Consider the following 26,345-nt stretch of genomic DNA (forward strand, 5'->3'; position numbering starts at 1 on the left):
TCTGGTTAGATATGTCTGGTGTTAGAAGGGAAGGTGCCCAATTTAGGGTGCAGAGGTGTGGTAAGCACCACAGTCAAAGGCTTTTTCAGGGAGACTATATTGACTCCAAGCCTGAGGCTTGGAAAAGTCTGGCCAAAGATGTATCCAATGTGACTGACATTCCACGCACTGGAGAACAGTGTAGGCACCACTTTAATGACTTAAAAAGGCACAACAGGGATACACTCAACCAGTGGCTGGATGAGTTCAGAACTAGCAACATCTCACAGTTGTGTAAGTATACTAATAAAGAGAATTTATAATAGAAAGGTAAATATAGGCAAGACTGGTATGCATAATGCTCTTCTTTTCTATTCTTTTGTTTACACAGCTAATGAAGAACTCATTGCAAATAGGGAGGCCCTTGCTGAGTGTCTAGAGAGAGTGAGGGAAGCAAGGGCAACACAAGAGAAGTATTACTATAGCTTTTAAATTAAAAAAAACTTTTTTTTTCTTTTCTATACAGTTGTAGCAAAGTACGCATGCATATCCTAACTGTAAAAGCAAGTATGCATGCTTCAGTCTGTAGCACAAACCAGCTGCAGGAGCCAACTGTAACACTGTAGTCAGACATTGTGGGTTCAGACACCACAAGTAGCAAGTATAAAATACTGCAATCCTTCAAAAATATTACATAAATTAAATTCTGCACAAGTGGCGTAAATGCCCTGCTGTTAACTTTAATCTGTATTATTAGACCAAGCACATGTGCAATGTCTGTAAATTGCAAAGATTCCTTTGAGAAATCCATAATTATAATGAAAGGCACTAATATCACCATCCCAAGGAGGAATATTGTGTGACTGCTGGTAAAATAAAAATAAGTCCCAATAAACAAAATAACGAAAGCAGTCAGCAGATATGGCAACACTTGAATAATCACTATCATAAAAATATAAAAAACATTTTATTATAAACGGTAAGCGCTTTCACTAAATAGTTTCTTCAGACCATGTAAACAACTGTTGCAAAACATTTAAAAACTTGAAGGAACCAATCAAAAGATTCTTTCAGAACATGACATCACATCCCAGTAAAATGCTACATTGTAGCAAAAAACCCTAGTGGATACAATTAATATTGACTTGAAAAATCACCAAATCCATATACATAAGCTAAAACAAAATAAATCTAAAGTTACGGTTCAGCTAGGATGAATAATTGCTGCTCAGTCAGAGAACATTCATCACTCCCGAACTAATACACATCATAAAAAGCTTAAAAACATCAACAACGTATGAATCAATTTCATGAAATTCAATATATGAAAAATACATGTAAATAAATCAGATACATATGATATAAAATGAATTATTATGAAACATTCATAACAAGTGCAGGTATGAATAGATTGCTCAATATACTGCCATTATTATACATGTAAACATCTGCACAAAAGGGACGTACCAACAGTATTAGTATATGAGTGTAAACAAAACATATGACTAATTATTTAAATTCATAAGTTAATAATTGCTCTTCCAAGACTGTATTTAAAAACACAATCCAAATGAGCAGAATGGAGCAAAATCATTCTATAAACAAATAAAATGTACTAGTTATAAGGAGCTGCTAAAAAAGACAAATGCGTATCTATACATATCATATATAACAAATCAATCGACTTCAGCGACAATCATATTGTGCACCCTATACAAAAAGGATGTACAAAAGCAAGTTCATCTTATCTGGCATTTATAAAAACATTTATGCTAATTATGTTATTTTAAAGAAGAACTCTACTCACTAAAAAAGTAGTCAAAATGTGACTATGTGAAAAATATATCAAGAATGAACCTTAATTAACATTCACAGTAACTCCGCAAATAACAATCGGGAGTATAAACTCTCCTAATAAAATGTACAGGGTATATCATGATTCCTTGCTCCTGAGCACAAGTCATGTTGCAATTATGCACTGTATTATGTATAAATACCCCAATGAAAAATATAATAATATACTATTAGTATAGGTGTCTCTGACCACTAGTATAAATATATTGACTAGCCAGTGGACATCAAATCCATAATGCCACTGCACTGTCTACAAATAAAGAGTACAAAAACTCTCCCAAAAATGCTCAACACCTATATTTTAGAAGGTATTTAGCCCTCCTTAAACTTACGCAGATGTAAAATTGCATCTACTAATATCAAACATATAATAAAATACATATAAATGAATTATTAAATAGATAAACTTGATAAAGTACAAACAAAACTGCAATGAAAGATTTATTACCCATCATGCTCCTCTAATATAATTTATATTTAGAGATCAATATCACCACTATGCAAAATTCCAGCCCCTATACCCAGTGGGTATCCAGCATAACAACTAACCATGGGTATAACAGTGGGGCTCTCATACATAACACTCAACCAATATTGAGCAATGGTTTCCTATGGCACATGACACAACCAAAAAGGAGGGCACACCTGGTCCATAGGAAGCCAGTCGAGTCCAGAAGGTGGCCATACTCACTCCCCACCCCAAACACATCCACACCAATGACCACAGACATGCAGAGCTAGACTAATACCATAATCAAATTTCCTTGAGAAAGCATATAATAAATAAAAAAATATGCAAGGCTATAAATGGGAGTACCATTAATATCTCCTACTACATTATCAAAGGACATATCAACAGTAAATCATCCTATGCTATAGGATAGTCTCCCTTGGTCTCAATCCTTAATAATATTGAATCCTATAATATGTTTATAAACAAGGATAGAATAATTAAGATGGTGTTAGTATAAATCCAACATGAGGAGTGTGCTTACTATTCTAAAGATGTAAAAATAGATGGACAACAAGTCCTTAGTATTGCAATCTGTCAGGCAGCACATGCAAAAGAACTAACATACCTGCTATTCTAAGGATATAAAAAGAAATGGACAAAAAGTCCGTAGCATAACAATCTGCCAGGCAACACATACGGGGAGTCTAACGTACTAATACAATGTTTCTTCTTTAAATAAGCAAAATGCCATCTTGCCACAGATGTATAAACATAAATACATCTATTAAGGGGACTCCAAGACTAAGGAGGGTGTATAAACCACCAAAGATAAAATAATGTGAATATCTCGTTAATATACTACAAACAGAATACGAACAGGATAGAATGCTACACAAGGTGTTCACCTAAACATATTCAAGTTCAAGGGGCTATCTAGTGTAATATCACCAATATGTAAAATGTTGCCCCTATACGTAATGGGTAATCTATAATGTATTATAACCTGATATGTAACAGTGACCGTCTTGTACATAACACATCATTATATGAGAATACATCAAAAGGTAAGTCTTTCGCCCATAATGCAAGGGCAACAAGTCACATGGATCCGACATGTACTAAAACAATCTAGGACACGAAAACAAACCAATTCAACCATCAATGAAAACAAACATACCAACACACATATATCACATCGGCACGAACTTGCCGATGAATGCATATTATAAACATGATAGAATAACTAAACTTATTCACAGGAGCCAGAATACATATCAAATACTTAGAATGACAAAGTTAACTTGTGGCAACTGATAATTTCCTTTGTTTCAAAAAAGGTTTTATGGAAGCTCTCTCATTGAGGCCCTTGCCTCTATCAGCTCTCAGTCTCAAAATCCACTTAGCTTCCTTGCTTTCCGTATTATTTCTGATGTCTCCTTCTCGTATAGTAAGAGTTATTTTATCAATAACCATAAACTTAAAAAAGTGTTCATTACCTGCCATGTTAGCATGCTTAGATAATGCATTTTTATCATATTTAATTCTAATACTATAAAGATGTTCCCTCATTCTCTCTTTGAGAGTCCGATTAGTTTTGCCTACATAGAACGATTGACATAACATACAAGAAGCTAAATAAACAACGTTGGAAGTCTGACAGCATGGAGTCTGAACTCAAATTTCCTACCAGTATCTGAATGTACAAATATGTCTGAAATATTAATGTGATAACAGAAATTACAGTTGCCACAGGGATAGGTATCCAACTCATCATCTTGATTCACTCCTGAATCATTGGCATGACATAACATTCTTTTAAGGTTATGTTTGTTCTTAAACCTAAATGCCGGTTCATCTCCAACAATATTTCTAATCTGTGGATCAGTAGTAAGGACCCTCCAATTATTTCTGATGATATGAGATATAGAACTAACATCAGAAGTAAAAAACATAGGAATCTTTAATTTATCAAGGGGTGTAATTCCGATATGTACATTGTCTAAGTCCATATAAGGCAAAAAATAGGGTCTAACCCTACTTGCCCTAAGTTCATTTAAATCATCTAAGCTATGGTATAATTCATTGTACGTATACCCTCTGTTAACTAGCATATTCCTGAGATTGGAAATTTCATTATGAAAACCAACCTCTGAGGCGTTTAGCCTGGACACTCTCATGCCTTGCCCCCTGATGATGTTCTTGAAGGTGTATCCTGGGTGCATGCTACTCCTATGTAATAGGGTGTTTCTGCAGCATTTCTTCCTATGAACACCCATATTAATCATACCATTATCAAGCCTTTCCACAAACACATTGAGATATTCTATTTTAGTTTTAGAATAGTTCATGGTAAATTTCAAATAACTATACCTTTCATTCAAGGCCATAAGGAAGTGGTCCAAACATTCACTAGGACCCACCCATACAAGAAAAGGATTGTCTACAAAACGTCTGTAGAATTTCACATAACGGGTAAAGAGGTCCATGTGAAGTAAAGTTTCTTCCTTCCATTGTGCCATGAACATGTTGGCGTAGTTATTGGTACAAGAAGTGCCCATAGTTACGCCATCACGCTGTAGAAAAATATCACAGTTAAAGGTGAATGCATTGTTCTCTAAGATGGTTTCAAGGAACAGGCTGATCAAGTCGATTTGTTCTGTTCTTAGATCACTATGTTTATGTAGATAACTTTGTATTGAATTAACACCTACATCATTTGGTATAATGGTAAATAAGGACTGTACATCAAGGGTAACAAGGTGAAAGTCCATGTCCATCACCTCAGAGTTATTATATTGATATAAATCCAGGAGAAAATGCTTGTTATATTTTAAGATAAAAATATTTTTATCTAATACAGGTCTTAGATATTTCTCAACGTAGAGGGAGAAGGGCTCGGTCACCCACCCTCTCCCAGATACAATGGGCCTCATAGTTGGCATTTGCTCATTCTTATGAATTTTTGGTAAACCCTGTATAGATGGAGGCAGGGGATAATCTAGTTTGAGAAATTTATAAAGATTAGTATCTATGACTTCAATCTTTATTAAATCTTCTAACGTAGAAGAAATTCTTTCATGTATCTCATGTATTTTGGTTAAGCCAATGCAAAGGTAAAATTGTTTCTCTCCTAACATCTTGTACATACTCGCTATATACATGTGTTTATCCATTATAACAATGGGACCCCCTTTATCAGCCAGTCTAATGACTATAGTATCATCTCTATGTAAAATTTTGAGTGCACAATGCTCCTTATAATTCAAATTATATTTTTTCTTTCTATTAATACCATATGCATGCTTATTATCATAACAAGCATAAAGGTCATTTTCAACCATTTTGCCAAAGGCTTCTACAAGGGGATGACTATTTGGCATAAATAAGCTAGGCCTCTTACATATTAGGCTCATTCTGTATATTGTCAGCAAACTGTAGTTTTAACATAACATTTTGCATAAAACATTTAATGTCCAACATAGTCTCTGTTAAATCACTCTTTCTGGTGGGAATAAAGGAAAGTCCTTTATTCAGAACATTCAAGTCATCTCTCAGAACTCGCTTGGATAAATTCCATACTAGGGAGCTCCCACCTAGTTTCTTTAGAGATTGGTTCATTGTACTCTATCGATATCTTCCTTTTCTGACTCCCCCGACTCAGTGAGCATGTCCTGACAGGCTCTTTCTCTATGTTGATGGGCAAGGGAATTATAGTTTGTAGTTTTTGGAATGTATACTTAAATGTAAACTTCCCGATAAAATACTTGCATTATTGTGGCAACACATTGTATGTCATATATGATGGTACTAATTTTATCTCTTTTTTTCTCTCACTCCAACCCTTATCTCTTTTTTTCCCTATATGTCATCAAAATACTTCCATGTCATCCATCTCTAACAAATAACAAAATGCTTTACAGTATGGGGATAGGCCATCCCCAGTGGCTCAACCTACCCCTGGGTTATCTGCTCCAGCACTGACACACAGCACATCTGGGTCCTGACCTGGCAATACTGCATCTGCTGCCCCTGCAGTACCTGCCCCCTTAGGTAGCACTACCCTGGCAGATGATGCTGAGGTACCCTCAGGCAGTACTGGTGGTGGCAGGGATTTTATCACTCACCAGGAGATGCCAGGGTTGGTGGTGCATAGGGTTGTGCACAGCACCATTGGTGTACACCTAAACTAGATGGAGAGGTTGCTGTTCCTCATGGTCCATAGGAGGAAGAGACCTCAAACACTCCAGCAACCAATGGAGTAAGGGCACACTGATAACAGTCCTATGGGTGAGGAGTAGAATCTCTCTATCCCAATGTTTGATGGGCATGGGTTTCTGTTGTCCCCTCCCTAACCCCAATCATGGTGTACCTCAACCTTTTGCATCCCTCACCATCTGTGTCTTGTCTTGTTTGTCCTGTTTGTTTGTAATTGCTTCCTCACCTATCCTACTTCCTTGACCCATATATATCTACATCCCTTACCTAACATTCTTCTCTTAATGAAGTTAAAAAAGAAAAAGGGTATCTCTCCCAAAAAAAATATCATCCCACACATAGCTCTCCATTTTGCACATATGTCTTCTTAACGCACTTGATTCAGTCCAATTGGCTATATAACATGATTGCTTTGTTGTCATCCATCTTTGTTGAGGTGACAGTCCAAATTCAGCCAGAATTCTCTACCATATTTTCATGTTACACTGTTGAAGAAGTGGATAGCTATGGTTCTTTCCTACCACCCTCCTGCACATTCTTATATTGCTTTCCCTTTGATCTTCTCACTGCTTGCCTCCATTTCACCACATTCATATCTACTCCATTTTTACACCTTTAATCTGGTCAAAGAATAGAATCCCATACAACACACATAAAGTAACAAAAAAGCAATGGAACCCTTCACTTTTTGACCTCTGTGTTTGTGTGGATCTTGGCGTTGTGCACCAATGCCAAGAGACGATGAACGTCTCTTCTTTGGTGTGGTTACCTCTGTGCAATGCCGCTTAAACATACTGTGCTAAGGTAACACACACTAACACACAATGAATGTAGTATAAATAATTATTTCATTGCATTATCACTACTTATTTAAAACTATTACATACACTTGGATTCGAACCCTATATCATCTGTGCTTCAAAACAAATGTGTCAATGCATTTACATCTTCTGCCACAGAGTCAGCTCAGCAGCAGGTGTGTTTCATACACTCAGTACTCAGAACTCTCATTAGTTTATTAATTAGGCTCACATTTGCTCACTGCTTAATTATGCACAAACAGAGAAAGCAGTAGAAATGTGTATCTTGCATGCACAAACACTTTGCCATCCATCTCGCAAACCAGCTGCTTGGTGATACATTATGCAGAGTGGACAATAGCATGCATTACTTTTCTTTTCTGTCCATTTAGTCTGCATGCCTTGAGGCTACATGTGAAAACACAAACAAAAGGAAGGCACTATCTAAGAAAATAACAAATATTTACAATGCAGCCATCTGTTACCTCCCCCATGCACTGCAACCTTGGTCTTTCAGTACTTGTTCACAAATATATCAACTATACTACAGAAATAAAAACATCTCTTAAAGTATACCAGTACATTGGAAACACAACACCAGGTACTACACAATGCACAGTCAACAATCTGATAATGTGCAGAACTTCAATATCTTGACAGATGAATATGACTAGCTATCCCAACATGTTTTCTCCAACACCCACTGCTGATTACATCCACCATAAGTTGTCATGCAGCCTGGTAAAAGTCAGACTTGTTCCATGGCATTTGTGTAAACTAGTGATCTCTCTAGTTGTACGTACATAGATAGGGGTCCTGCTCTCACTACAGTCAACTGGTGTGTGTGTGTGTGTGTGTGTGTGTGTGTGTGTGTGTGTGTGTGTGTGTGTGTGTGTGTGTGTGTGTGTGTGTGTGTGTGTATGTGTGTGTGTGTGTGTGTGTGTGTGTGTGTGTGTGTGGGTGTGCATCTGGTCAGAAGAGCATACTTATATATCCTGCAGTCACCATTACAATCCCGTGGTGTACCAATATTTTCGCAGTTGCACATGCCTACACATCCATTTCATGCAGGCCTCCCAACATCTTCTCTGCAACATCTACTGCTGATGCCATTCACTATGATTTGTCCTGCAGCCTTGTGAAAGTCAGACTTGTGCAGTGGTGCTTGCATAAAATACTGAGTTCTCTAATCCATGTACTTAGAGAGGTAGAGGTTCTGTTCTCACTGTAATCAACTGTTGTGTGTGTGTGTGCGTGTGTGTGTGTGTGTGTGTGTGTGTGTGTGTGTGTGTGTGCGTGTGTGTATATGCGTGTTTGTGCACTTGCTTGACATTAGAAAGAGCATTTTACACCAGCATGTTGGACACTGCCATTACCATCTTCCTGTCAATAGACTTTGCTGATGTCATCAGCTATACTTGTCTCTCAAGCTTGCTCTGTTAATGTCACAGACCTAGACCAAGTGAATCTTTTGCCATTATATTTGTGGATGTGAAGCATTTCCATCAGGGCAGGGTCAGAGACTGGCCTGTAGGCCAAACACAAATCACCTCATCCTATACAATACGCAGTACAGAAATAGGGCTTCCAGTCTATCCTTGTACCTCATGGCATGGTTTGTAGGCCCTGTGTTTTCTTGTTGAGAAACCCTGTTGCCTCTCCATCTGCTGCAGTTATCTAATGAGGTACATGGAAAAGGGAGCATTGTACTCTACTAGCATTCTGATGAGGTTTGACTATAGTGGTGTTATAACATTCTCACATCTGTATATGATGGCCTGACTTATGAGGGTGCATAACATAGAAAGCTTTCCTTACAACTGTGGAAGCTTGGTAGTCAAAGTTCAGCAAACTTTGTAAACCAAAGGCCGTATAATTTAGTCTGAACTTCCAAGAAATAGATTCCAAACAGCAAAGGGCCCAGCACAGGTCCTTGAGGTACACCGCTGGTGAGGTTGAGTTACCAGCTTTCACAGTATGTGTTCTGTTAGTGAGCCAATTGGCTGACCATCTACGAATGTAAGGGTTAATCCCCAGCTAGGAGAGTTTCTCAATGATACCTGAGCAGAGGATTGTGTGAAAACCCAAGGCCAGATCGCATAAACAATATGCACTGTGTCATCTTCATCTAGCCCTTTGGTGACTTTATTTTAGAAGTCTACTGTGTTTAATAAGCATGCTCTACCTTTAATGAAGCCAAATTGGGTTGGGTCTAGAGTGTAAAGGTCACCTGTGTCATTGTTGATAAGCTCTATGATGATTCTTTCCATGGCCTTGCAGATGAGACTGGTTAGACTTATAGGTCCATATTTCCCAGGGTTGGTTGATGGCCTGACTTTCTGCAAGGAGATTACTGCTGCTGTTTTCTACTCTGCTGAAACCAAGTCAGTTTTCATGCTATTTTGATAGAGTATGGTAATTTGGTCCAGTAGGTCCTGTTGTAGATAGCTTAGTAAGTGATGCACACAGTACATACATAGCTGTTTGACAACACTGATGGCATAGGTTACATTTGTGACAGTGTGGGTTGTGCCATATATATGCTCTGCACACTTGTCAACTAGCCTAAAGTTTTCATAATGTCACATACAAGTATAGCAATGTCCCTCCTAATACCTCCAGCAGATGTTACAGTGTCAGGATGGTATGCTTGAATACCCTCATAAATTGCTGACATCTCATAATAGTTGTACAAGTGCATTTGTGCAGAAACATCTGTGATCACTTACAATCAGATATGTTATGTCAGAGACATGGGATTACTGGTGTTATTATTCTGATATTGTCCAAGATTCTGCATGCTTCAGTTTACTGTTGTCCATAAACCAGTAACTATGTGTCCCACTTGTTAGAGACCTCTTCTGAGATTACAGTCATATTCAGGCAACTCATTTTGCACTGCTTCACAATATGCAGCTAACCCCTATTGTAGATAACATCCCTGATAGATGTCCTCTCCATTGCACATGTCAAGATGCTCATAACACAAACACGTATTCACTATTGTTGTCACCTTGTGTGACAGTCACATAGTATATATTTACACTGTGTAGTTTGTACTGTATCATGTCAATATGTTAGTGTTCTTGCTACAACTATCTTCATTTAAATGTACTCCTCTGCTGTACATTCAGATGTTTCACCTGTCCACTTTCCTGTGGTCCTTCCTACAGTTCATCTGTATGTCACTATTCAATACACCCATTTCTCCTGATTGTTTATTTTAAATGCCAGTCCATTTACCATTACGGAATATTTACACTACTTTTGTACAGGATGCCTGAAATGGAATTCATTCCACAATACTCTGCACTGCATACACTGTCCTGTAATGTGTTTGGAGCTTATACATTGCTATATTATTAACCCTGGTAGTCATTTTGGCATTCTGCGTATTCACCCACACCCAGTTGGCCCATAGGTATGCAGGTCTACATGTTTGCTGCTATCTGTGTTGCTTTTCTGGGTTTCTTGGCTGGCAGCACTGTTGCTAACCACAAAACCATGCTTGTTTATGTTTAAACATGGAGAGCGGCATGAATATGTAATTACCGCTGCTGCTCACTATGCAAACATGTAAACTCTATGTAGACTTCACATGAAGATTACACAAAGTTTATTGAATCCCTAGGATCCAATACTTAGAAATATAGCCAGTGGGATTTAGGTACAGATTAAGTAACTGACGTAAATATACAGCAAAACTATAGGCCATGAAGATCTCCTAAAAACTTTTAAAAAATCTTATAATGTTCCAAATGGTTCAATCAGGTAACACCGGTTTAACTGAAGCCAATTTCATTAATCCAAATAACAGTAAGAATACAATACAGTTTGCCATTTATATTCATTGCATTCATGCACTGAATTCAGATGTAAACTATACCACTGTCACCATGAATTAAAAAGTAGCACAATCTAATGAATATTAAAATGCACTTTATCCTTCTTTTCATTATATTTATATATATATATATATATATATATATATATATATATTACATATTAAAAATTAATACTATATAATTCTGTTTCAACTTTGAGTTTGTCTTACCAACCTAAAATGATGTACAAATATTGTACAATGCCATATGTATAAAATACTGAAAATAGTCACATTTTCTGATAAGCAAAATGATTAACAAATAATAATTACACATTAATGCCCTTATGAAACAAAAATATATTTTGACTTTGCATGTCTTTCCACTTTATATTTAATACTATTTACTTTCTTACAAACAAGCTTAGGTCAATAATGAATACCATCTTTATGCAAAAATTTCCTTTAAGACTTCTAGTTACTTTGTATTATTTTCTTTATAGCCTCAGTATCCTTAATATATGCCTTTAATATTTTCTTCTGTCTATACTTTCTGAGAAGGTATTCTTACTAATAACTATCTCATTTGCATTATTTGTTTCATACAATTATAACCTCTTGATTTAATTTAATTTAATTTTGCATTTTCTCAGAAATTAATCATCCGTTGTCATAAATCTTGATGCACAACTGAACTATGATTTTATTATAATTTATTTTTTTAAGTTTGGGATGAATGCTGCTACTTAATAGAAATGCATTTTCTTATTTGGCTTCTTGCAGTTCATAATATTTATCATATTTGATTCTATGTTCTTAGGTAAGTATTCCTCATTCATCAAATAAATTGATTTCTTTCAAATTCAGGCATGTTGATTGAATATATTATAATTTATCTAATTTGAACTGATTTTTTCTCCATAAAATAAATATATCATCAAAAATGATAACAACAAACCACAATTGTATGCTGGTTAAAAATATATACTGTGTCCCGTAAAAATAATTCAAACAGCTAGTGGATATAGCAGACCCCATAGCTACCAATCACTTCCTTGTATATAACTTCATTAAAAACAAATATTTTGTTTTACAAAACCAGTTTCAATAAAAGACAAACATATCAATACCTACATTTGACATATCACTTCCTGATTTAGCAAAAGTGAATTTCAGATTTATATTTATGAAAACTAAATAATAAGCCATGACATACCATTTCTATGCATTAAAACATCTTCTTCTTTCTTTTGCTGGCGCAAAAATGTAACATTATACTTTTCTCCTTTGTTTCTTGTGATTGTCAATGATGAAGGGAGGAAGGATGCTGTAAAGACAGAAGAGAATATTTCTAAATGTTTTTCTAAACAAAACAATTTTATTGGCATACATATTATTCTCTAACAATGAACATAACTGAAATGACCTTGTAGTCTTCTTGTGATATTGTTCTTACATTAAAGTTTTACAGTTTATTTCTTTTAGTTTTTTTTTTTCTATGGGCTATTTACCAACATGTGTACTGACCATTGAGTCTCCTCCTGTGAGTCCAATCCATTTGATTCCCTTATCCTGGGTGTCACCCAATAGTGACAGGAGTGGGCCAGGAGCAATCATACTGGGAGCCCTGGCAGTATTTTATGCCTTTGGCATCCCAGTAATGAGGGCTATTTATATGGCTTAACATTGTTTCTGGAAGCTGATGCGAGCACCTGCTTCACAGAGGGGCACAATAAGCCCTCTCCTATGCAAGTGTCCTCCAAGACACATGACTAAGAAAACTATTATAACTGGCTTGGGATCAGTAGGCTCATGTATCTTGGTCCTGCAGACTCTGGAAATGTGCATGTCATCATTTGCATTGGACCACATCAGTCAGTTCAGACCATTAAGTCAGTATAGGCTGTGTACTCCTACCTTCCTTTATTAGGCTTTTCCAGTGCCAGAACCAATACTCAAACTCAGTTTACCTGGACCATAATCAGGGTTTTATCACTCTGCACCACAGATCTGGGATCCCTTTTCATTTTTCATCATACTTTGCCACAGTGAAATACAGAACTTGCAAACATTCCCTAATAAATATGTATGCTATTTGTATCTAGTACATTATTTTTGGTGATACTAAATGGCATCTGTGATTGGACATGTGTAACAGACAGACATCAGCGAATTGACATTTCACTCCTTGACTGCAGACTTACTGATACCTTCTCAAACACTAATTTCCAGTACCATACATGGGAAAGTATGGGTCCACATAAGTAGTGTAGCATAGTGTAAGAATTTAAATAATAATCCACAGTTGTGTACCTGCTATTATGGTTCCCCCTTCTCTATATTACTTATTTTTAAGAAAGTAAAATGGTAAACTGTTAGCCATGCTTCCAGGCAAGAAGTTCTCTATGAATTCTCCAATTCTCCAAATCTGTGCATGTGTGTGTGTGTGTGTGCGTGTGTGTGTGTGTGTGTGTGTGTGTGTGTGTGTGTGTGTGTGTGTGTGTGTGTGTGTGTGTGTGTGTGTGTGTGTGTGTGTGCTTATGCTGGTGGTTCTCACCAGAATGGCATTTAAATTGTGATAAAATGTATTGAAATGATGCCAGACTGTTATATGTAACTATGATGACTTTAAAAACTGAAGTCAGAATACCTACAGTCTGAATTAATGAGCCAGCTTTACTGAATGAGCAGCACCTGAGTCATGGAATACAGAAGAGTGGACTGCAACTCTATCAAACCACAGAAGATAGCCTCTCATAGAAAGAGAATGGTTGCTTGGAACATTGGTTTTAGGTGTCATAATAAAGGCAGAAGAATCATTTTGGTATGTTCATGGTAGGAAGACTAGAGATTTTTTTAAGAAGAAACCAATGAAGCCTAAGAATAGATAATCTATTGGTGAGCACTTAAATACAGTGAAGAAGGGCTGTTGCACTTTTATTTTCTGTGATTGTATCTCTTAGAGCTCATGGACTATTACTAAGAATTTGCTATCAGATAAGAAGTCTGTGCTTTTTTTTTCTCTTGTTGCCTTTATTTTCAGTTGGACTAAAACTGAAAATTTCTAAAAACCCCATGGACATTTGTGCTTTTATATACCACATTAATGGGTACAGTGGGAATATTTTTAGTGCGACTTTTATAACAACCTCCCTGATTTTTTTACCATTCACAATTTCCAGCAGATTTGCTAGGTTTGTAGACAGACAAGAATTTTTGATCAGTGGATCACAATGACCGACTGGGAACTTAGTTTTGTAAAATGTTTTTTGGTGCTGGACAAGCTAATGGATGCTGGATAATTAGTTAATATTTTGAAATTTTGTTACATTTAGTGATGTTATTTAATATTAGTGTACCGGTTCATTTTATTTTTATAAAAGAAAATTGCATTTCAGTTTTATGCAAGTTCAAAGTTTGATACAAGCTCAAATGTTTATATAAATAAAATACTATTGTTCTGCTTATATTTTGTGTTGATTAATATTTTGTTTGTTCTTCAATTTGCATGTTGAATGTTTTTATCCCACAATTCCTTTGAAGTGGGTGGGGTTACATAATTATACATGCAAATCTTATGTTAATCGGTGGCCAGATTTTTAATTTAATTAAAAAAACTACTTATAATCTTGAATGTTAATGTATATATGAAAAATACATCTCAGGCTGAAAACAAACAACAATAATAACAAATAAACATTTTACAATCCAAAAAAAACCTACACATGGGCTGATAGAGATTCCTAGTCTTCACTTGAAAAAACAAAGTCTCAATACATACTCTCATCCTGCACCCAAAGAAAGAAAGACATATTCTATAACATCTTAATAGAACTCTGCAGTAACTAAATAATGTAAGGGGAATCAAATTTAGCAAATAATTTATATATATTAAGTCTTTTTCTTCTTCTTTTGGCTTTTCCCGGTTAGGGGTTGCCACAGCGGATCACCTGTCCGCTCACGATTGGCAATGGAGTTTTATAGAGTTGATTTGCCAGCCTGGTGCCCAACCTTCCACAGAAGGCACACACACACACACCTAGGGCCACTTTAGAGTGTCCAGTCCACCTACAGCATGTCTTTGGGAGGAAACCGGAGCACCCGAAGGAAACCCACTCGACCACAGGGAGGACATGCAGACTCCACACAGAAGGCACCCCAGCCAAGGATAGAACCAGGGAACCTCTTGCTGTGAGATGACAATGCTAACTGCTGCACCACCGTGGCCGCCCCTATATATATTAAGTCTAATGAGGTAATATATGTGTGTGTGTGTGTGTGTGTGTGTGTGTGTGTGTGTGTGTGTGTGTGTGTGTGTGTGTGTGTGTGTATGTGTGTAATATGTAGATTTAAAGGTAGTAACAGGTAAGATAACATTCCTGTTGTCATTTTTCTACATGTTTCTCAAAAACTAATAAATATGTTCTAAAATCTACATGTTAATATGTAATTCCTGTCTAAAATAAATATTAATTATTTATAACAACATCCACTCCTCTGCCCACTTTTCCTTCCAAATAAGCACTAACAAAATTATAAATAAGTGAGACAGAAACAAAATAAATATATTGATTTAAGTATAGGTACTATAGACAGTTTTTGTTTCTAGTTACTTTTTACCAAGAAAAAATAATATTTAATAGAAAGTGAACACAGTATCTAGAATATTATATACGCAAAATACTATCTAATATTTGTAAGTATAGACCTGAAGTCTTTTAACAGTCCTGACGGCTTCAGAACTGAGACAACATACCATAAAACTATATTTACAGATTAGCAAGTCTCCAACACTCCCTATTTTGTATACTTAATAGATACTAATAATGTCTAATAAAATTACGTTGAAGTTCAAAACATACTCTCTTCACACAAAATATCTCATGTGTGGAAAAACACTTCATTAAGATGTAAATAATTAATTTTTTTATAAAACATAATGTTATAATGCACAACAATGTTAATTTTTATGCATGTGAGCATTTTAAATCTGTGGCAATTCATTACATGGATGTGATAATTCCATTTTCATAACACATTTGTTTTCAACATACTTATGAAAAATATTAATTTATAATAGTTTCATTACTTCAGTGAATACTTTAAGGGTTTACATCTGTTGAGATATCATATGTATGAAGCCAACATGAATAAAAAATATGATTTGATCTATTTATAAGTATTATATATAAGGTATCAACACTGTGGCTGACCTATAGGTTGATAAATATACATTGTGTTACAATAGAGTAATTTTATCTTATAGTAAAAACCTGTTGAGTTGATAGGAATGTAGATTTGTAGCAAAAAATAAATAAATACAAATAAAAACTATGACAACTGATCTCATAAATTGCAACAAACATGTTAGATGAATTCAGTATATTTCATTATAGTCTACTGACACCTTCAAGTGTCTCCATATCCACAAACCACCAATATTTTATATGTCAAATATTGCCCATCAATATGTGCATTGAAAATTCAAGAATCTTACTGTTAACAAAGTGTCAAAAGGAATCATCTCAAAACATGTTAATTCAAGCACAACTACACTAACACTTGGTCGACATCTAGACCATATGAAGAGATAATAAGTATTGTTTATATAATGTCTATATATACATATATGTACATACCAACACACACTCACATATATTTATGTATATACATACAGTGGATATAAAAAGTGTACACAACCCTGTTAAAATTCCAGTGTTTTGTGACATAAAAAAAAAATAAGACAACAATAAATTATTTCAAAACATTTCCTACCTTTAATGTGACCTATAACCTTACATTTCAATTGAAAAACAAACAAATATGTTAGGGGAAAAATAAAATAAAAAATCTACAATAAGCTGGTTGCATAAGTGTGCACACCCATAAACTAATACTTTGCTGAAGCACCTTTTGCTTTAATTACAGCATTCAGTCTACTTGGGTAAATACCTGCAAAAATTAAAGAGACTCTGATTAACCCCAAATAAAGTTCAGCTGTCCTAGTAGGATTTTCTTGACATTTACTGAGTTGCCTGCTACAGCAAAAGCCATGGTTCAGAGAGAGCTTACAAACCATCAAAGGGATCTCATTGTTGAAAGGTATCAGTCAGGAGAAGGGTATAAAAAAAATTCCACAGCATTGGATATACCATGGAGCACAGTGAAAACAGTCACCAAAAAGTGAAGAAAATATGGGACAACAGTGATGTTGCAAAGAACTGGATGTCCCTCCAAAATTCCTGAAAAGACAAGACAAAAACTGGTCAGGGAGGCTGCCAAGAGACCTACAGCAACACTGAAGGAGCTGCAGGAATTTCTGGCAAATACTGGTTGTGTACTACATGTGACAACAATCTCCTGTATTCTCCATATGTCTGGCCTATGGGGTAGGGGTGAAAGACGGAAGCCTTTCTTACACAGAAAAACATCCAGGCTCAGCTAAAATTTGCTAAACAATATGTCAAGTCTCCCAAAAGCATGTGGGAAAATGTGTTATGGTTTGATGAGACCAAGGTTGAAATTTCTGGCCACAATTCCAAAAGGTACATTCGGTGCAAAAACAACACTTCTCATCACCAAAAGAACACCATCCTCACGGTGAAGCATGGTGGTGACAGCATTATGCTTTGGGGTTGTTTTTCTTCAGTTGGAACTGGGCTTTAGTTAAGGTGAAGGGAATTATGAACAGTTCCAAATACCAGTTACTTTTGGTCTAAATCCTACAGGTGTCTTCTAGAAAGCTGAAGATGAAGTGGAATTTCACCTTTCAACATGACAATGACCCCAAGCATACATCCAAATCAACAAAAGAATGGCTTCACCAGAAGAAAATTAAAGTTTTGGAATGGCCCAGCCAGAGCCTAGACCTAAATCCAATAGAAATCTGTAGGGTGACCTGAAGATGGCTGTACACAAGAGATGCCCTCTCAATCTGACAGATTTGGAGCACTTTTGCAAAGAAGAGTGGGCAAATATTGTTAAGTCAAGATTTGCCATGCTGACAGACTCCTACCCAAGAAGACTGAATGCTGTAATTAAACCAAAAGGTGCTTCAACAAAGTATTAGTTTAAGTGTGTGCACACTTATCCGACCAGCTTATTGTACGTTTTTTATTTTTTACATTTTCTACATTTTTTTACATTTTCAGTTGAATTGTACAGGTCATAGGTCACATTAAAGGTGGGAAAAGTTTTGAAATGATTTATTGTGATCTCATTTTTTTATATCACAAAAACATGGCATTTTAGCAGGGGTGTGCACACTTTTTATAGCCGCTGGAAATATATTTATGAATAATTTAAGATACAAACTGAACTGTTAAGTCTCACATGTATGTACTCTTTAAATGAATCAAACAATAAAGGGCTGCTAATATTAAGCACATTATTTATGAAATACCACAGATTCAGTAATCATTGTGTTCACAGAGATCTACAAAAATTATTCTAATGCCCAAGGCTAAATGATAATGCAAAACAGTTTGTTTGCTATCTATACCTCCCTAGCAACCCTCATGAATTCATAGATATAACCATCTCTGTGGATTGTGGCAACATATTTTAACTCCCTATAAAAGTCTATTCTCTACTCAATGATAGCTTCAGAGGATCACACAACCAGATTTTAAGTTGTTCCACCCGAGCACATATTAATCAACATAAAAATTAAACCACGAACCACAAACAAACTGAATAGAAAACAAATAACGCCAATGGCAATACCAGGAGTCAGTCCACTGAAAAAAACCTTTATTGTGTTAGCGCTTTCATGCACATTACTGTATAATAAGTATAATAATAATACACATTATTTTAAATTTGTAGTTGCTCAGTCAGTGCCAAGGAACCCTAGAGGTGGACCTTGGCACTTAAAATTAGAGGAGCAGGAGCTAATGTGGCAGTTAAAAACTAATGCCCACATTTATCTGGGCATCAATGATGCTTGTTCCATCAAATGTTTACTTAAACTTAAAGCAGTGGAGCGGTAGGTTTTATACACACACACACACATATATATATATATATATATATATATATATATATATATATATAAATCTTTTTATATATGTTTGGTATAATGTATTTAGGCATAGTTTATGTTATATGTCATTTAATTATATAAGTTTAGGGTATATATGCCCAATTCTAATTTTGAATAATAGGTTTAATATTGGGATTGTGACATTATAATATATGATTTTCCAGGTCTGTTATTTTAGTAGTTGCATTTTAAGTATGCTTTAAATATAGTAGCTGTCTTTTTAAATGGTGAGTTTATAGCTTAATTGAAATTATGTGATATCAATTTGTTTTAATTGGTTAGTTTATAAAACATGGCTTTTTACAAGAATATGTGTCTGAAGAAGTGCACACAGTAATGTGGATGAAAGCGCTAACACAATAAAGTTTTTTTCAGTGGACTGACTCCTGGTATTGCCATTGGCGTTACATATTAATCAACGTTGGTTTAGACGTCAAGATCAAGGTAATTTAAATTTTGTGTTGAAAAAAACTATTTCATGTCTGTTGCTATGGAAGATCTTCTTATGTATAGTAAAATTATCACTTCTCATTTCAGTATATAAAAAGAACAAGTGTAAAGGATTTCTGTCAGTTTGGTAATACAAATAGAAAAACTTCTTCCTTACATGTTCCTGTTTATTTTCATTACAACATAAAACACTTCAGTGTCAATATTTCAAATAGTAAAAGAGGGGGAAATAAATGTATAACTTCCAAAAATTCTGGTAACATTACAGGAAGAATAGATAGGAAGAGTGAACAAATAGTAAAACGTTAACTGATATTAAGCTGAAGAAGAATTATAATGTAAGTAATATCACTTTTAATAACAATATAAAACAAATTATACTGCTTAGTCCATATTATTTTTTGATAGCCACATCTTTAGAAGAATCTGCTTTTGTTTTGTTTTTTTCTTAACATCTGACCAAGTGTCTTTTTCTGGTGATCTTTTAGGAGCAGAAGATATCCAGTCCATGTCTTCTAAAAGAGAAAAGATGTTGTCATTTTTAATAAATGAAAGTGCCTCTTCAGTAGTGGAAAAAATCCAAGTGCCAATAGACAACTGAAGTCTTATTTTTGCAGGAAAGACAAGTTGTGCTTTGATATTGTTTTGTTTAAAATATTTAATTAATGGGCAAGTTTTCCTCCTAAGCTCCATAGTTTTGAATGAGTAATCATTGCCAAATCTAATAACTGACTGTCCAAATTTTATTGGAGCTTTTGACCAAGCAGACTTAATTACTAGCCCTTTGTCTAAACAGGATAAAAAACTTGACTATGATAGATCTGGGTTTAGCTGTAATATTAGTAGATGTTTTCCCAATCACTCTATGAGCTCTTTCTAGTCCATAATAAAAACTTTCTTGTAGATTAAGTACCTTAGGAATCCAAGTAGTTGAAAGAGATCATATTGTCACCTTCTGACTTTCCTGGCCAACCAAATATTCTTATATTGTTCTTTCTCTCTCAGTTTCTAAATCATCCAGTTTCTCCATCAGCCAGGAATTGTGATTTTTAGTGTTGCTGTTTGAAGTTCAATATTATTTAGTGTACATTCAATATCTGAGACTTTTGCTTGAATTTGTTGAAATGTCTTTAAAATATTAGTTTGTTTAAGACTGTTTTCTTTAATGTCTTGAAGATTTTCTTGAAATATATCTATTTTAATAGTTAATTCTTGAAGTGCTGTTGTTACCAGATGTAATTCCTTCTTAACAGCAGAACCAGAGTGGTTGTTCTTTGGGTTAGTCATCTTCCAGGATATGAGAAAATATTCTCTTGAATATTTTGACAAGAAATTTTCTACAGAAAAGGTCCAAACTTTAGAATATAATAGAAAAAGTATTTAGAAAAATATTGCTTATAAAAATATGGTTAGTTCATAATTTTCCCTGTCAGAAGTAATATACATCAGAGCTCTAAAAAGAGCTGTTAACTCTGTGCCATCTTGGCTTCTCCCCCATATTTACACAGGTTTGTCTACAAAAAAAAATATTTCTTGTTGACTTATTTCAATAATCTGTGAACATGTTTGTGCTAATAACTGTTATGTAGTATGGCATTGTTTAGTAAATATTTTTTTCCTTTGGGAGGATTTATGCAGGGTGAATAACGTACATAGTTCCTTTTGGCATTAGTGAAGAGTGTCCAAAAATATTATCCATGTTTATTCATCGGACTGGTGCACACTTTTCGATATTATCTAAACTGCTTGTAGTATTCAAACCTTCTTTCCTAGTATGGCAAGTTTCATGCTTTTAAATAAGGTACAAATACAGATTAGATCATTCAAAGTAGCTAAGGTATCTAAGGGAGGACTATGTAACCCCAGAGAAGTTGTCCCAGAACCTCTTGAAGCGTTATCTCAGAAGCTGGCTTACGTTTTCCCAAGTTTGCCTTCTTACCCCAAAGCTTTTTATTTATTCATTGTTGACCAGGTAAGTAGACCTTTTTCAGCAATGAGTCAGATACAGAAGAAACACAAGTACAAGCAAAATATTCATGTACAGGATTTCAAATATTAAACAAATACACAGATTTTGGTTAGATGACTTTTATATATATTAAATCTTCTGCTGCCCAATTATCTAAAACCATTTAAAAGACCAAGAATTTTGTAAGTACAGTAATACGAGTACAGAAAAAGTTTCTACAAGAGAAAAGCTGGAGGCAGGATATGAAAGAGAAGGAGTGGGAAGTTATGACAGAATAAGTAAAGAAGGGGAACAGTGATTGTTGTGAGAAAGCTGAATCAGTAGTGGAAACCAAATATGACACCAAGTGTAACTTGGTTAACATCATAGAATTCAATTATGCTGATGAAATGGTGTGCCATGCATTAACAGTGCAGCGAGGTGAAATACAATATTTAACATTTTTGAAAACCTGAAACCTGTCGCCATAGTGTATAAAATACACACAGTAATGTGAAAGTAATCAAGGCTTAATGAGATTCAGAGTGACAGTATATAGATTCCATAATAATGGCATTAAAGAAATGTGTTGGTAAACTGATTAACACATTAAAGTTGCATCGTTTCCTATGTTTATCCTGTTATTTGATGCAGCTACATATTAAAACACTGTTGTTTCAAAGAAGTAAGAGTAGCACACATCTCTGCTAGACCAGTTTATTGCCAACAGTAACCAACACTTTTTTTGTGTCCATGCATGCACATTGCAAATCTAAGAAAGTCTCACAAGCAAAATGGCAGCAAAAAGTAGGCCTCTGCAAGGAAAGAGTGAAAATAAAGAACATAATTTTAGTGGACTGTGTTCTTGGGCATATTATTTTATTGAATGCAGAGCAATATTTGGAGTATGCACAGATCAAAGAACATGTTTTAAAGGCGTTTCAGCTGTAGAACTGGGTATGAGAAATGTAGAGCTTGTATAGACACAGGTTCAGGCAGAGATGTTGCAGAAGGATGAGACATATCCAGAGCAAGACAGTATCTTTGTCCAGCTAGATCCAATTATATATAGTATTTTATTGTATTTTACATAATATTCATTTTATATGATTTAAATCAATACTTTCTACAGTTTTCAATTTCCTTCAGTATGAAGCAACCCTAATCGTACATGTTGTTGCAATAAAAATGACTGATATTTATTAACTGGATGAAGTTTTCTATTCATGTTGTATTGCATGGCAATCTGCCATATACCTTCATTTGCAAGACAACCCTAGCTTCTACCCTATCTGTGTCATTAGTAATCAGATACAGATGTTTGTGAATCTGATCTATCTACAGTATTTATATATATATATATATATATATATATATATATATATATATATATATATATATACATACATATACACACACACACACACACACACACACACACACATACATATATATATATATATATATATATATATATATATATATATATATGGATCTACTTCACAATGCCGAAATTTCAGAATGCTGACAATCATATGGCCGACACCATATGACCGACATCTGAAATCTTGACATTGTAAGTAGACAATGAAAAATGAAAATAAAATTTCCTTTCAACTGCTAGCAGGGGGGCTCTGCCCCCACACCCCTCATAACTTTAATATACCAACTTTGAGATCGCACTACAGTGCAGGAATGGAAATCTTTCCCTTCCGCACTATAGTGAGATGCCAGTGCCCATTGTCGGCATTCCGAATGTCGATCATATGGTGTCAGCCATATGGTTGTTGGCATTTTGGACTGTTGGCAATGTCAGGTAGACCTATATATATATATATATATATATATATATATATATATATATATATATATATATATATATATATAGTTTATTGATTTAGCATTTGTTAACTGGGAAAGTCTGACTGGGACAGGGCCCATTTGCAGTAGAAGCCTGGAGAGAAACAGTCCAGACACATATCTTTGGAATGTGGGTGGAAACCGTAGCAAACCCACACAGATGCATGGAAGACATGCAGACTCCACAAAGAAGGCATCCCACCCATGAATTGAACTGGAGAACCTCTTGCTGTGAGATGACAGTGCAAACCACTGCACCACTGTGATGCCCATACATACATATACACACACATATATATATATATATATATATATATATATATACATATATATATATAAATGGGTTCACTTCAATTCACTGAACTTTCAATTCACTGACTTTCATTTCACTGACACCATTTCACTGAAATTCATTTCACTGAAACTTCATTTCACTGAAAGTTCATTTCACTGACAACTATTATTACAAAGTAAATGGAATATGCCCCCTTCCCCACTGTAGTGCGACCCTAGAGTTAGAATATATAGTTAGGGGTGTGGGGCAGAGCCCCCATCGGGGTGTGGGTGGCAGCCCCACTTCATTTCATATGATATTCTTACGTTTTGATATAATATTGTTTAGTAAAGAAAAGTAAGTGGGGGCTGCCCCCACCCCGATGTGGGTGCTCTGCCCCACACCCCTAACTATATATTCTAACTCCAGGGTCACACTACAGTGGGGAAGGCGGAATATTCCATTTTATTGCTAATAATAGTTGTCAGTGAAATCAACTTTCAGTGAAATGAAGTTTCAGTGAAATGAATTTCAGTGAAATGGTGTCAGTGAAATGAAAGTCAGTAAATTGAAAGTTCAGTGAACTGAAGTGAACCCATATAAATATATATATATATATATATATATATATATATATATATATATATATATATATGTGTGTGTGTGTGTGTGTGTGTGTGTGTGTGTGTGTGTGTGTGTATATATATATATATATATATATATATATATATATATATATATATATATTATATATCTGTATCTATATATATATATATATATATATATATATATATATATATATATATATATATACTTATTTAGTTATTTTACATTTGTTTACTGGGAAGGTCCGACTGGATATATGTCCATTTTCAGTGGAGGCCCGGGGAAAAAAACTCCAGAAAGCAGATTACAAATACATTAGGAACAATAGAAACATTTAGAGATAAGTATAATATGCAGTTTACAGTAGGGTGACAAACATAGATAAAACATAGTAGACAACATCAAAATCATGTGGCTTCAATTTCAGACAATAATACATGCAGTTATGGGCTAAGTCTCTTCAAGAATACATACACTTATTAGAGTATAAGATTGAAATGCTTAGGGAGAGTTTGCAGGAACAGCGGGTGGTGATTAGTTGGGGTTTAAGCAGGGACATTGTCAATGCTGTTGGAAGTGTAATTTGAGGCTTTTTTTGAACTGGGTTAAGGAAGATTAGTGAGTAAGTTTGGCAGGCAGCATATTCCAAGTTTTGCCTACTGAGTTGGCATTGCTTTATGGTTTGATGATCTTATTTAATGCTGGTGTTTTTTCAGGTTGATATAGTATTTTGTGGGTTATTATAAGTTGGTTGTATTGGAGAAAACTGGGCCACTTCAGACATCCTTGTTAAGTTAGGTTGATACAATGGTGGGTCCTAGAGGTAGCACCTGCAGCAAATCAAGCAATATGGTTGTAACAACTAGCGAGTTTGGTAAGGGTGGCATGGTTCAGGTTAGTGAAGGGGGGGCATAGAGGAGGGTAGATAGTAGGTGGAACCGAGCGATAGTGGCTCTTGCAAAAGGAGTGAGGAAGTGTTTGATCCTGTATAGGGAGCCCAGTTTTTTTGTTGACAGATTTGATGGCTTGATTGACATGGATATCATATTTTAGGGTATTATCGACTGTGACCCCTAGGAGTTTTGTGTGAGTATCTGGGGATATAATAGTGCTATTGTTGGAACTTATAGTAAAGAATGGTGAGGAGGATTTGCAGGTGGGGAAAAGATGAGCAGTTTAGTTTTGTTGGGGTTTAATAGAAGCTGACAGTTTGCAAACCATTTTTCTACATCATAAGTATTCTGAGTTAGAGTCATAAGCTCAGTTAAGGAGGAGGTGGTACATATTAAAGTAGAGTCTTCTGCGTATTGGATGCAGGTGGCCTTGAGAGTGATGATGGGTAGGTCATTGATAAAGACTGAGAAGAGTAGTGATCCTAGTATGGAGCCTTGAGGGACTCCTAGAGTAATGGGTAGATGCATGGACAGGGTATTCTGCCATAAAACTGCTTGTTGTCTATCAGACAGGTAAGATTGGAACCATTTAATAGAGCAATTATTCAATGACAGTTCCTTCAGGGTACAGAAAAGCAGTTGGTGACTTGACCATATCAAAGGCCTTAGAGAGATCTAGGAAGAGAGTTGAGGTAAGTTTGTTATTGTTTTGATTGGTGTTGATAGAGTTTGAGAAGGATATGAGGGCTGATGTGGTGCTGTGGTGTGGCCTAAAACCATGCTGAGAGTTGGCCAGTAGTTTATTTTGGGTGAGATAGTGCATTCATTGGTTGTAGATGCACTTTTCCATAATTTTGGCCAGTGGAGATAGTATGGCTATTGGTCAGAAGTTTGAGAGGTCTAAAGAATTCCCTCCTTTATGAAGGGGAATGACATGGGACACCTTCCAGAGTGAGGGGATAGTGGCTTCAGTCAAGGTGCAGTTTATTATGATCGAAACAGGGTATTCAATGGCATCTCCCCTTTTTGTAAATATTCTGGTGGGAGAAGATCAGCTGCCAAGGTAGTGGGCTTTAGTTTATTAATTAGAGATCACATGGTTGCTGTAAATACAGCTTAAAAGGCGAAAGTGAGTGGGGTAGTAG

The 26,345-nt window shown here is 35.4% G+C and overlaps 1 protein-coding gene across 1 annotated transcript in view; it reads right to left on the reverse strand.

Annotated features, from left to right (window-relative positions):
- The window catches only part of TEK (TEK receptor tyrosine kinase), a 767,861-nt gene that overhangs the window by 479,604 nt on the left and 261,912 nt on the right, over positions 1-26,345 (reverse strand). Inside the window, exon 3 of the mRNA XM_044061437.1 lies at positions 12,342-12,452. Coding sequence (XP_043917372.1) covers positions 12,342-12,452 — 111 coding nt within the window. The remainder of the gene's footprint in view (positions 1-12,341; positions 12,453-26,345) is intronic.

Source organism: Protopterus annectens, chromosome 2.part0 (assembly GCF_019279795.1).
Source record: "Protopterus annectens isolate FY-2018-M chromosome 2.part0, PAN1.0, whole genome shotgun sequence".
NCBI lineage: Eukaryota > Metazoa > Chordata > Ceratodontiformes > Protopteridae > Protopterus > Protopterus annectens.